Raw genomic sequence first — 14,188 nt, forward strand, 5'->3', positions numbered from 1 at the left:
AATTATAGAATTATAACAGACTTAGTTGGAACAATAATGCCATGAACTTAATTAAAATTATTTAAATCATGAGATATTTTTATGTTAATATTATGGATTTAATTGAGATTGTCTATGAGACATCAATTAGTTATCTATTCACAAGGATTAGTCTAACTATAATCTTGCTGAGATCTCAAAAGACTTGTAAAAATAAAATGATTAGTTCCAAAGGGAATGATCGACAAGTTCCGACGCATCATGAAAATGATCGTTTTATAAGTAATTCTATAAATACTTTCAGAGAAAAATGAAGAAGGAGAAAATAATGATTCTAGAAGACAAACAAATAATCACAAGTCCACGAATGACTATTCACTGGATATCGAGCGCATTGGTAAGTCCCTGTAGGCTTAATGTGCAAACTTGTGAATCCAATAAATGTTCAACACTATCCTAAACCCTCATCCTCCCATGTGCCGTACTAAGAGTTCTAAGGTTCTGAGATGGTTGACGTTTTTCTTTGCACCATAGCTTGTAGAAAACATACTATGACACACAAAAGCTGAATCATTTTGGATAGTTTTACTCATTTTAATGGGTGATTGCTCAACAACATTATAAAATGTTCCTGCTTATAGTTTTCAAATAAATCATACAAAAATGAGATAAAACATACTACCTAAATATATGTACAAGCAAATAAAAGCAATGAATAGTCCATTGATAAATGTATTACAAGTGTGTAATGGTCGTCTGTGACATTCTCCCCCACTTAAATTGTTGATAACCTTGTCGATGCTTATTGGTAGACTTTGATGACTGCTTCTTTGTGTCATGAGATATCTTCAAGATCTCAATTGGCTTCTATTCAGGAAAGCTTTTCCTACTTCACCAAGTACTTGATTTGTTATACTATGTTAGGAAGCTTTATCTTGTAATACGCTAAAATGATTTTAACTCACTTTTTGTATGAGGCTCTGATGGAGGGTAACCGAGTTGGAATACTCCAGGTAGTATCTTAAAGGTCTGAATGGTAGGCTTTCAAGCTGCTTGTGTAGAAAACATTATGAATTTTGAGTAATGCTAGTTTGCAACTTGTAAAAGACATTGTCTACCTTATTATAATTGGGAAGGGTCCATATTTGTATACCAATCCCTTATGTATTTTATGTCTAAAGAATTAGAGTGATGCTGTTGAAGCTTCACCAACACCAAGTCATCTTCATCTTTTTAATCTTCTTCTTAAGTAAGCCTATACAATATTTGTGTTTCGATGTCATTCCCTTATAAAGTAATATGCTAATGGACTACTCCTTATATAATCGATCACCAAGGTGTAAAGAGTCAATGACTACTATTCCGTAATGGTCTCGAATGGGCTTTTGTTAGATATAGAACTTCGTTGTAAGTTGTAAGAGAATTAGCCTACGTCTAACAACTTCACCTAATCTCATTGGTTGACACTCACATAGTGCCTAAAATATGCTTAAGAAGTGAATTTATTCTTTTAGTTTAAAAATTATTTGGGGGTGGACGCTTATGTAGAAGTATAACTTAGATTCAGGCATTTTAAATAACTCGATCTAGAATCATCCCAAGAACTGCATGTCTTGATCACTGATGATATTATGAGAAAATCTCTAATTCTTCATCATCAACTTGGTTGCCTCCTCAATTAAGCAGTATAGAGGTGGAACAATGAATGTTGCATACTTTAAAAATTGATCGATCATTACGAATATCAATCTGAGTCCCCGTATTACCAACAAGTTTGATATGAGATCCAAGGAAATGCTCTCCCATGATCTTTCTAGTACGGGCAACGAATTTGAAAGTCCCATCGGCTTCTATTACTTTACCTTATATTATTAGCAAGTAAGACAAGTTCGAACATATTTCTCCATATTAGTCATCTTTGACTAATTGTCTGCTTAAGAAACATAAACTCTATTTCGTTTGATGTAGATGAGTCACTCTTGGACCCAAAATCACTGTGTCTTGCCCTCTTTGATTAGGTGCATTAGGGTTACGACTTGGCATCACTATATAGTCTATCTTCTAGGGAAATCTAGAGGCAACATCACATGTGTAACTAAAGAACAAAAAATAAAAACCCTAAATTTTTCAAAAAGGTGTTTGTCATCGTGCGAAAATTGGTGCGTAAAAACCTGTGAAACTTAAAACCATATGTGAGATAGTGTTTTACTTATGGAGATTGTATATCCCTGAATTCCTACAGATATGTGAGGTTGGATGAAGGAGTTCAAGTGTCCTCCTCTCTAACAGCGATCTACACAGCAAGGTTGTGACGATGCTCCTCAAATTATTGCCCAAATCTCCACACCTGCTATCTAAATAGGAGAAGAGAAGAGAATAGGAGATGACAACTAAGAAGCCTCTAGCCTATGAGCCTTTAGTTCTCTCATATTTATAAAGGCTCCCTATTAACTTAACCCTAATGGATCTTGTCATATCAAGTATTGGATCTTCATCCAACTACCCAAGCCTCTCAGACTAGTGGATCTCTATCCAATAATCTCTTACCGTCTCTTATTAGATCTCATCCATATGATCTAATAATTAAGAGGCTTAATGAATATCCATTAAGATAGGGGCTACCGTAGATATCTCATATTCAAACCTCTACTTGTCGCAATGCCTACCATATGTGTGTGACCATCTAGGCCCAATATCAAGCTAATCATGAGTCATACATGTCAGAACTCCTTTTGGTTTAGTAAATTATTATCTTCATAATAATTCACTCGACTCGTCGACTGTAGACGTACTAGGCCACTACGCTGTAGTCCCTAGATGATATAGGAGAATCAAATCCTTTGGGCCTATATGTCCTCAGTTACCATGTATCTATAGCCTCTCATCCATCTAATATCCTAGAGATTACATACCATGTATGGTGCTGTTAGACCCATACGGTTTCTACTTGAGTCTCGCTCTAATCAAATTCTTTCGGAAAACTCTTTTTTTATCAATCCGAATGACCTTGGCTAAGAATTTGTCTTAGCAAGGGCATATGAGAAATTCCTCTTATGACACTGAGAGTGGATGATCCTCTATCAACACTTAATAGCCCTCATTAGGTTGACTATCACTCTCGATGATCGGTTATACTAGATCTGAAACTTTCAAACTTATAAGTCTGGTATCAAAGAGTTGAGTACTCATACATGATATCTTTGGTGTCTCAAGTCTAAGGACTAAGTACACCACTATGATAACGGAATCGATGTCTAACAATGATGTATAATTAACCATCCAGCATTCCGTGAGCGGATCAATCATTGAACTCATTCTTTAATGAGCACTTGCACTGTAGCCTAGTGTCCCCACACGAGCAACTATGAGACCAGCTACCTCCATTATATGGACAGGTATACAACACACATATTTATCCGGTTATCTCGATGTCCATCTCGAGTAACCTATGACTAAGAATATTTAGGGTTTATGTTTAAAGGTGAATCGATCTCATTATCATGATCTCATCACGATTTGCAATAAATAATATAAAATATTAAAATATTAAATAATATAATAAGCGAAAAAACTATATATCATATCACATGTGCCATCACTCACGTGATTAGCTTATAGGGCACATATGACTAGCAATCTCCTGCTTAACCTAAAACAAATCATTTATGTGTCTGATCCCTATCAGGCCTCTATGACACTAAAAAATAATCTGAGACAATGGCTTTATCAATAGATATATGATATTATCTTCGGATGGAACTCTTTCCGCTGCTACATCTTCTCGAGTCACGATCTTTTTGATCAGATGGAATCTCCATAGAATGTGCTTAGACTTCTAATGAGACCTGGGTTCATTGGCTTGAGCAATTGTCCCGTTATTGTCACAATATAACGAAATTAACTCTTCGTTGCTCGACACGACTCCCAAATCTATGATGAACTTATTCGTCCAAACTTTCTCTTTTGCTATCTCTACTGTAGTAATGTACCCGACCTATGTGGTTAAGTCAGTAGTAGTATCTTGCTTGGAACTCTTCCAATATATTGCTCCTTCATTCAGGGTGAACATATACCCCGAATTAGACTTACTATCATCGACATCAGATTGAAAGCTCGAGTCTGTGTACCCTTCAACCTTGAGGCTACTACCTCTATATACTTGTATTCTTAGTCCTTCTCAAGTACTTAAGGATACACTTTATTATTTTTCAATGCTCAAAGCCTAGATCCGCCTGATACTAGCTCGTGACACTCAGAGCATACGTTATATTAGGGATGGTACATAAGATAACATACATGATAGACTATATCGTTGAGGCATAGGGTATCCTATCCATGTTCGCCCTTTTTTCAAAAGTCTTTGGGGATATACTCCTAGAAAATGATATCTCATGTCTTATTGGTATGAGACATCTCTTAGAATTTTTCATGCTAAAATTTTTAACAATGGTGTCTATATACCTGAATTGGGATAGTGGACCTCCCTCTCAACTTGGGAGTCTTGCCATCCTATTTGCTTTAAGGAGAGTTTCTATTGAGTTTTGAAGTAACTTAATACGATGTTGTCCATCTTTAGCATAAATTATGTTCCGAAAAGGTAGTATCACTAAACTCGTAGATAGTGGACTACTATTGTCATCTCCTTCTTATGCGTCAGATACCATCACTCGGTCTCGTCGAGCTTGCAGCTCTTGTAGGCCATCAAGTGACCCTCTTAGATAAGTATTCCTGTAATAGCGAAGTTTAAAATATTTGTGTTGACTATAAAGGTTTCCTATAGTTCGATAATTTGAGTACTATTCTCCTAACATAGAAACCTTTAGGTCTTAGAATATTGCTTCATATTTGTTTGACCATCGATAAAGATACTCCTTCAGCAACTCTATCAATGAAGCTACATACTTAGAGTACCCAACTATTAAGTGCTGATAATAGTTGATGAAACCAATGAGGGATCTCAGCTCTGACACCTTCTTTCGTGTTTGCCACTCTACCATAACTTGCACCTTGATTTGTCCATCCAAATTGAACCTTTGCCAATTCAATGTCCTAAGAATCAAATCTTCGTCGGAGCAAAGTTACACTTCTCCCTTTACATAAATAAAGTGTTCTCATTGAGAACCTTAAAAATTGTTCAAAGATAGTTGACATGCTTCTCGAATGTTTGGCTGTAAACGATTATATCATCTAAGTAGGTGATTATAAATTTGTCTAGAAACTCTTTGAATACTTTATTCATGAGAGTGCAAAAATGTAGTTGGAGTGTTGGATAAGCCAAAAGGAATCACCAAAAACTCAAATGCTCCATAAACATAGGTAGACTTCACTTCATCTCTGTTAGCAATGCAAACCTACTAGTAACTCGACCGAATGTCATGTTTAGAAAAATAATTTGCTTTGCTCAATTGATCGAATAAGTTTATTATGAGCAGGATGAGATATTTGTTTTTCACTGTTACCTTGTTTAGGCCCTAATAGTTGACGCATAATTAGAGAGTTCTATCTTGTTTCTTTTGGAAAAGGGCTACAACTTCGAATGATACTTTAGAATTGTAAATAAGACCACCGCCTAATAGTTTATCTAATAACTTCTTGAGCTTTGCCAACTCTTGAGGGGTCATGTGATATGATGGTCTTGTTAGAAGCTTCACTCCCTACTTCAGCTTGATGCGATAATCTATGCCTCAGCATGGCAACAGAGTTTTTAGCAACTCGAGTAGCATAAGATCAATAAACTCCTTCAAGATGTTTGTTGCTATAGTAAGTTCATGAGTGGCCTCCATATCAAGTGGTTCTAGCTTTATTACGACCATAAAAGTTAGTTCTCCCTTTGACACCCCCTTCTTTAATTGTAAAACATATATTTGTCCCTTTAACGCCCCTTTTTCAGTTGTAAAACATATATTTGTCGTAGGTCCTTAGTTCCTCATTAAGAAATAGGAACCACATTGAAGTCGTCACCACCAATTAGCATAGAGAGTTTAGGAACAACATTGGCATCAACTTCATTGTATACATGAACTCTATTTCGATGATCACTTGGAAGTCATCCAATAGCACCACAATCATGTTTGTGCTTCTACTCTATGTCTTGATATTGATAGGGACCCCCTTTGTCAATTCAGATATCTACTTAGCCTTTGAGTTCATAGCTTTTGTCTGACTAAAGTTCTTCTCTAAGTTAAGCCCAAGTTGCCTTACTTTTCGATCGACAATGAGATTGTAGGCAACGCCCGTGTCTACCATCGCATAGGTTATTTGGCCATTTAGCTTGATATCCACATAAATCAGCTTATTACTCCCTACTTTTTGTAGCTTCGTCTTCATGTTCTCCCCCACTTGATCCTACAATGCATTTATTCTTGTGACTTGTTATTATCACTACTAGATTATGAACTACTCAAATTAAGGGCGATGACCTTGCCATTGTTTGATTTAGGAGAATGGATTGATATGGTTAATGCATTAAGTGGGCACTCCCTCACCATGTGTAGTCCTCCACAAAAGAAGGATCTGCCAAGTTTTGGGGCATTGCCTTTTAAACTTAGTCCTTTGTGGGAACTCTTTTTCTTTTGCTTGCTTTCGGATTCCTTTCTTAGGTAATATTTGGATGGACAATTTCCTAAAGATTATTTCTTCTTTTTTGAGTCCTCTAAGGAAACAAAGTCGATGAGCCTTTCTGTAGCTGTGATTGTCTCAATCACATCAGTGACATTCCTTTGATGTAGTTCCTATTGTGCCCATGACTTCAAGTGATTGAGGAAGCTAAATAGCTTATTCTTCTCAAACATATCTTATATGTTCAGCATGAGTATAGAAAGTTACTTTACGTAGTCCTAAATGAAAGTACTTTGACGAAGTTATCTTAGCTTTATTCTTGCAATGAACTCCATATTATCGAGTATGAAGTGAGTTCTCAACTCTTGCTTCAAATCGTCCCATGTGTCCACTCAACACTACCCTTGTTGAATCTCTTTCCAATATATTTGCTACTAAACTTTTGCATCCTTATTTAAATATATGATTGCTATCAAAACTTTAGTTTCTTCAGAATCAGGCCTCATAGCTTGGAAGTATTATTTCATGTCGAACAGAAAATTCTTGAGCTCCTTCACATCCTTGGCACTTTCATAGTAATGCGACTCGGGTGCCCTCGAGTTTTGTGGTAGAGCAACGCGGGTGTTGCTTCCTCCCGTATTAAGATCTATTGTGAACAATGTAATCTTAGACGTGAGTTTCACTATGACTTTATGTAGGTGTTGCATAGAGTCTCTAGTGTCTTCGGTTAATTGATCAACTAGAGACTTGACCTTATTGGTCTAAGATTCTGCCTCTTCTTATAAGTTCTTTATCCCAAGAAGCTTTCGTTAGCCTTAGTAGAGTTCCTCTAGATTCACTTTAAGAATGTCAAGATGGGTTTCCACAATTGTAAGCCTCTCCTTATGGCTTCTTTTCTCGGTTGGTGCTCCAGATTACACTTCCTCCGCTCGTGGAGAATAGCCAACTTCTTGCTCGTCTTATTCGCTGTCACTCCTCTTGAGCAACTCCAATAGCTTGAAGGTGAGTTTGCACTTGTAGGTCTAGCTTATCTCGTCTTGCTCGATTCGTCACGATGCTTTGCCATGACGAGATCGTGAAACTTTCACTATTTGTTTGAATTGCTTGCCCGCTTTGATACCATAATATCACGAACATTACTATAATTGCTTAAGTCATAAGGCACTCTTGTATTATTCATCCACAAATAGTTAGCATAGTTACAACTTTGTGTAGGTTCGTAAGGACTTGTAAAAGAGCAAATAGATTAGCTCGAAAGCGAATGGTGGATAAGTCCCGACGTCTCACGAATAGAGCAATTTTATAAGCAATTCAGCAAACACTTTATGTGCAAGAGAGAAAAGAAAGGAAAAAGAAAATAAGAACCTTAGAAGACAAATGAATAGTTGTAAGTCAACAAACAATTGCTTAGGCGTGTTGGCAAGGTCCCATAGGCTTAACGTACAAACTTGTGAATCCAATAAACGTCCAACACTATCCCAAATCCCCATTTTGGGATAACTTTACTTATTCTGATGAATGATCACTCTACAACGCACGCACGCACACACGCACACACGCGTATATATATGTATATATATATATACATATGTATATGTATATATATGTATATAAATACATATACATATGTATATAAATACATATACATATGTATATGTATATGTATATATATATATATACATATACATATACATATACATATGTACATATATATATATATATATATATATATATATATATATATATATAAACAATCAATTGACGGGTGTAAACATTAAATCTTATAAATATATTTACTAGTAAGATTGAGATATTCTGTAAAATTACCAAAAATTCCAAAAGAAAAACATCAGCAAAAATTCCAGAGGGAAATTTGTTATGTAGGTTTCCAACATAACCATATCCGACACATCCAAAACATTTGATGCTTCACAAATTCACATACAATACACAAGACCAAAACCCACCAATATGTTTGCTGCCATGGCTATTTTGTCATATGAAAACAACAATACATTCTGGAGATTAAGTGCCAATATTAACATGATTTTTTACATTTTTGACAAACCAACAAAGCTTAATACTTAAATGAGTAATGACAACTCCAGACATGAGGCATTTTTTTCACACGAGTACAACTGCACCTAAACGACCCAGAACCAAGAAACTATTGAACCAGCAGCCAGGCCAATCACTAGGAACAGAACGATAACGATCCCTGCAGTCTCGGAGTGCTGTATCGGCACAGATTTGGGTGCAAGAATCATCAGCACTGAAGTAAGATACCCATTTGTTAGTCCCAAAAGGCATGTCAGAATTGTGACTGGGATTTCTGTGCGGAAGAATTTGGGGCCATGCAAGCAACCAAGGAAAAGCGGATAAAAGAGAAGCCTTCCGACACAGCAAGCAACTGCAACATTAGTATTCTCAAGAAGATAGACTGCGGTCAGAGACTTGCCGACAAGATCAAATACATTGTATCCAGCAATGAGAATAATTGGATACCAGTCCTTGAGGACATCAGAGTGGACATCCTCGGTGATGTATCCCGGGAATATGGAAAGTGTAACAATGTAGATGAGGGAGATCCCAAAACCAGACCATTTGATCCGTCCCACGATGTGCCACAAGGTTGACCTCCATGCGGATCCACTCTTGGGACCCTTCTCATTCCTCTCTTCTTTCATAGCCTGTACTTTGATATCTTTGTAGTATTGGACAACAGGAAGCCTGTCTGCTATATTATAGCAAACAATACAGATGGCCATCACCACAATGCTGACGATGAAGTAAAGGTTTGCACTTTTTCTTAACCCACTATCATCTTGTGGATAAATGGCTTTGGTAATTACTCTCAAAGCTGACACAAGTACCCCTGTATAAAGCAGATTCATAGCATCAAAAGTTGGTTTCATATGCAAAAAGTCTCAAGATAAGGAAAATCCACACGATAATCTGTTTGATGAACTTACATATTCATGTAAACTTTGGAATACTAAGATTCACCACACAACACCACAATCACCACACTATGTCAACAACAGGAGATCCCAAACATTTGCGGCCTGCTATATTAATCTTTTTCCACCATATGATTTAATACCACATAAAAAAAATAAAACCATCATCTCCAACATCCAAAATGCCATCTTCAAGTTTATGAAGTGTCTGAGAGTTCTATGTCTCTGAAGACATTACTAAGAACAGATCCAGTTCTGGTTAGTTATGGCTTGCATCTGAGCTGACATCATAATTAGCTTGATTAAGCTGAATTGAGAGAAACCTCCATGGTAATCTGGATTCAAATGTTTTAGCAAATTTACTTTGGAAGGGCATTGAGTTAATACTCCATGCTTCTTCAAACCCATGCTTTTCCTTTTCCAATTTACTTTGGCAATGTTTTAGGCTTTTAGCCAATTTACTTGGGGGCTTAAGAATTAATTTCCTTCAAAATCCCTTTAGTGGATGGTGGAAGATTATTTGAATTTTGAGTCACTCAACTTTAAGGTGAAATTTTACTAACCAATTATAATTTTTTCAGATTTCTAGATCTATCCTATGATTTAAAGATTGCAATTGAAAATTCCTGAAAATAACTGTTACCTATATTTTAACCATCTTCATTCAATACCCGTCCCTGATGAAAGTTTGAACCAAAGCAAATATTAGCTCTTCAGGATAATTAAGTAATTATGGATTTAAAGAACAATTCAGACATCAAGGACGCATTAGCTACAGGGACAACTATTGAGGTTTAAAGTGCCCACAACTAAGAAGTATATGAAAAGGAAGGCGGCTAAGGAGAAAGAAAATCAGAGGTAGAAGGAAAATTAAACACAACAATAAGAAAAAGAAATCCACAAAACTGAGAAGTGAAATGAAAAGTACCATGTACACATAAGATAGAGCGAGAGAGAAAGAGCCATTGCTTCAACTAAAACATAAAAAATTTAAAAATTAAAGTGCAAATAAAAAATTATAAGCATAAAGAATATTATGAGAGATAATAAGAAAATCAATAAAGATGGATATATGAAAACAAAAAAATGCGGGAGAAGCATGCACAAAATGGTGCAATATAAAAAGAAAGTGTGGCATGATAATTAGATCTTTTCAGAAACTTTTGCTATATTGTAAATTATTCACATAGATAATAGTGTAAGGTAAAACCCAATAGGTACAGGACTTAGGGCTTCATTGAAGTCAAGTTCAGTCTTGTAAATTGAATCAAATTCAGTCTTATATTATCCTGGGTCTAATATAAGTCAGATGCTCAAAAAGGCCTTTGTATGTGAACAATAAATTAATGATTTATACTAGAAAAAAGTCCTAGATCTGACTTGCTCAATCTACAAGGGGTATCCTGGTTGGTTTGTTATCATATAATGGGTGTCATAGAGCTATACTTTATTTAGAAGGTCAGGTTAGGTATTGTTATTGAGGTACTCAGCTGGTATGACAGATAGTCTTGTATCACTTTTGGTTGGTGGAAAATCTCGGTAATCAAACAGCTATGTGCTATCTCATGATTCCTCTTCTTATTATCTCTGTGTAAAACTTATCAAATGTCTATTTGTCTGTTAAGTTTGTCGCTGTCCCTTCAGATTTAATAATTAGTGCAAAGACTGTCCTTTCCCTCCTTATTTAATCATCTATATTTTCTTCTTGCTTCCCGTGTTTCTTATAGAAGGCCATGCTTTCTAGATCCAAAAGGGCAGAAAGCAGTCAAATCTGAATCTAAGCCCATCTCTGTGGCCTTACAGACTGTTATCGATTATCACATATCCAGTCTCATGAAAAGCAAGTGTATGAAACAACATATTTTGGGCATTAAATGTGATATACAGTCTATGAATTGTCATGCTTGTAATTATATTAGTTTTGTCTTGAAGATTGCTATGTGCAAGTCAAGCTTCAAACAAGGGTTGACAGAAAAACAAGGATTCTGCTCAAATTCTTGTAAGGTCACATTTAACTAGACTTAGACCTGAACCAAACCTAATTCTTAAACATCATGGTTTCTTCAAAGTAAAACCTAAAATATTTGGACAACCTGTACACAACAAAGTTTGATTCAAAATTTCATCTAACATAATGTATGAAAGGAACTCTACATCATTTTGATAAAATCTTTTATCTACCTAGAGTCTTAGACTTGACCTGGTTGATCTAAAATTTTCACCAAACATAAAAATTTAAATAAAATAAAACTAACCTGTACTTTCATGAAAAAGCAAGATGGAATAGCATGTCTGTCAGAACCAATCCAGTTTGAACAATCTGATGCTGACCTACACAGTATGCCACACCCAGTTTCTTATGGGTTGGATTAGCTCCATTGGACTAAAAATTACCGCAACTACTTCATACAAGTTGCTTCAGACTGAACTATCCCTGGTTCACTTGACTCAGTTAGTCTTGAACTAAATTTAATCAACTCTGAGCCTAGACTAATGTGCTAAGAACAAGGAATGAGTAAATAACTCTTCAACCAAACAAAACATCCAGCTGTTTTAGGAGAGAGGTCAATCTTACTTGGTTGTGGATCATAATATATCCCATAGGTAGAGTTTAAATTCACTTTATGGTGGGATTGTAGGATGGAAACCAATTAATATGTGATGATGCCCATGAAGAAAAAGATGTGACTAATTATCACCGTGCAAAAATAAAATTAATTGCACAATTAAGATTCTACTTTGAGAAAAATTAATGCTTTGAAGCCAAGATACAGAGAAGAAGAGCAATTGAACAAAATCAGAAAGTAAAAGTCCATGTTGGAAAGCAAATTGAAAACAGTAAGTCATCAATTCCAACAAAATTGAATGTTGTTCTTGGTAGACAGATAAAATGCATTAAAAAATAAGGTAAATATAATATCTTTAGTCGTTGAAGAGTACTCTCCAGATAATTCTGTGTAATAAGATGCTGGGAGAGGAACTGACAAATTGACCAAAATATAGTTGGGTCACCAAATCTATACTAAATCCAAAAGTCATGAAGGCTACTAATATGCATGCTTTTACACTGACATAGCAGACTATAATTGAAGGCACTAGTCAATATAGTTAGAATTCACCTTAATACTGCCAAGTCCAATAAACAGTTATAAAGTCAATGCGTAAGCACTTAGTACCTAGATAGCAATCAATTTCATTATTTATCCAGCTGGTCTTGACTTTGAAATAGAAAGAAACAAAGTTCTGCACTGGACTATCACAAGATATGCATTAATTCCAATAACTGTTCCAATTGTAAAATGCACACAAAATTATTCCATTGAAGCAAAAGTCCACAAATATTAGCCAATAGGAACATAATACCTATATCAGCATTGAAGAATCATTAAGCTAAACCCTTATTTGTATTCTATACCACAGAGTCAACAAGTTTAAGTTGTGCTACACGCAACACTCTAAAAAATTAAAAACAACTAGTTATAGTCAGAATTTTCCAAAGTTCTCGTAGGCTTTACACATTGTTGTGAATGTACTTTATTAATTGAGCAACGTAAGATGCAAACTGTTATGCTAATTAAGTTTTTTATTCAATAATGAAGTTTTTATTCAATAATTGACTGTCATTGTCATCCAAAAACAATTATCATTTAAAGGTACTATCGGCCTGTGATTTGCAGTTTCTTTTTAAACGATATGCCTTGTGCCCTTTTCTCCCCTCTCTCATGACTATTAAAAGAGATTTCGAAGGTATTATCCATGTGATTCTCACTGAACTTTCTCATTCCTCAACCCACCCCATCCCATCATCCAGATCCGATTGATCTTTTGACTTTAATTAAAGAAAAAGAAGGAAAAAAAAACTGTAGATCTGATAGAGAATCAATACCGGAAGCAGCAGTGCCGGCGACCACAGCCTGCATGTACCTCTCCGGAAGCTCTCCGGCAGATCCGATTACACCGCCCTGCACGAGGGCGTCGGCGATGCCGGAGAGGACCACGGCACCGACGGTGACGTCGTAGGAAGCGTAGAGGCCCCGTACGCCCCTGACGTAGGCGGCGTCCATGACGGGGACGATGAGGAGGGAGACGACAAAGAGGGCGAGGCCGGCATTGATGCGGAGGGGGGCGCTGGACAAGTGGGCCCATCCGACGATGACGAGGAGGAAGAGGAGGCAGGTGAGCATGTATGAGACGGAGAAGACACGATCGACGGGGGCATCCGGGTAGAGGTAGCTGAAGTAGTCGACGGCGGTGATGAAGGCGTTCCACGGCAGGAGGAACCCCGCCCCCAGCGTGAAGTATACCGCGTACGCTACGTGGAACACGTCCTTCGGGGCAGCCACCACCGCCTTCGAAGGCGACTCCTCATCGCCGGCCGCCGACACGAGGAGGCCTGTCCTCTCGTCCTCTACGCTTCCTCCCATCCTCTCTCTCTCTGTCTGCCGACCAATTATTGTGAGCGTTTGACCAACGACCGGAGATGATATACGGTCCGGGCGTGCAAGCGCTTTGAGATTCGGAAGTAGCACTTGATGTTGGTAGCCGAGTAGGGAGGCAAGGATCCCCTCCAAAATTCTGCATCGCCACCGTGTCGCTTCCACATCATCTCCCATCTCAACCGTCCATCATCGACCTGACGGATGGAGCCCACATGAGCGAGGGTTCAGATCTTAAGTTAGACAGCCTCATTG

The 14,188-nt window shown here is 37.0% G+C and overlaps 1 protein-coding gene across 1 annotated transcript; it reads right to left on the reverse strand.

Annotated features, from left to right (window-relative positions):
* Nucleotides 1-8,496: 8,496 nt before the first annotated feature.
* Nucleotides 8,497-14,125, reverse strand: LOC135678587 (equilibrative nucleotide transporter 1-like). The gene is made up of 2 exons (XM_065191545.1): nucleotides 13,384-14,125; nucleotides 8,497-9,412 (listed from the first exon to the last, which is right to left on the reverse strand). The coding sequence occupies exons 1-2, from the start codon at nucleotides 14,108-14,110 to the stop codon at nucleotides 8,682-8,684; spliced, it is 1,458 nt and encodes a 485-aa protein (XP_065047617.1). The 5' UTR covers nucleotides 14,111-14,125; the 3' UTR covers nucleotides 8,497-8,681.
* Between the last annotated feature and the right edge of the window lie 63 nt (nucleotides 14,126-14,188).

This window comes from Musa acuminata, chromosome BXJ1-7 (genome assembly GCF_036884655.1).
Source record: "Musa acuminata AAA Group cultivar baxijiao chromosome BXJ1-7, Cavendish_Baxijiao_AAA, whole genome shotgun sequence".
NCBI lineage: Eukaryota > Viridiplantae > Streptophyta > Magnoliopsida > Zingiberales > Musaceae > Musa > Musa acuminata.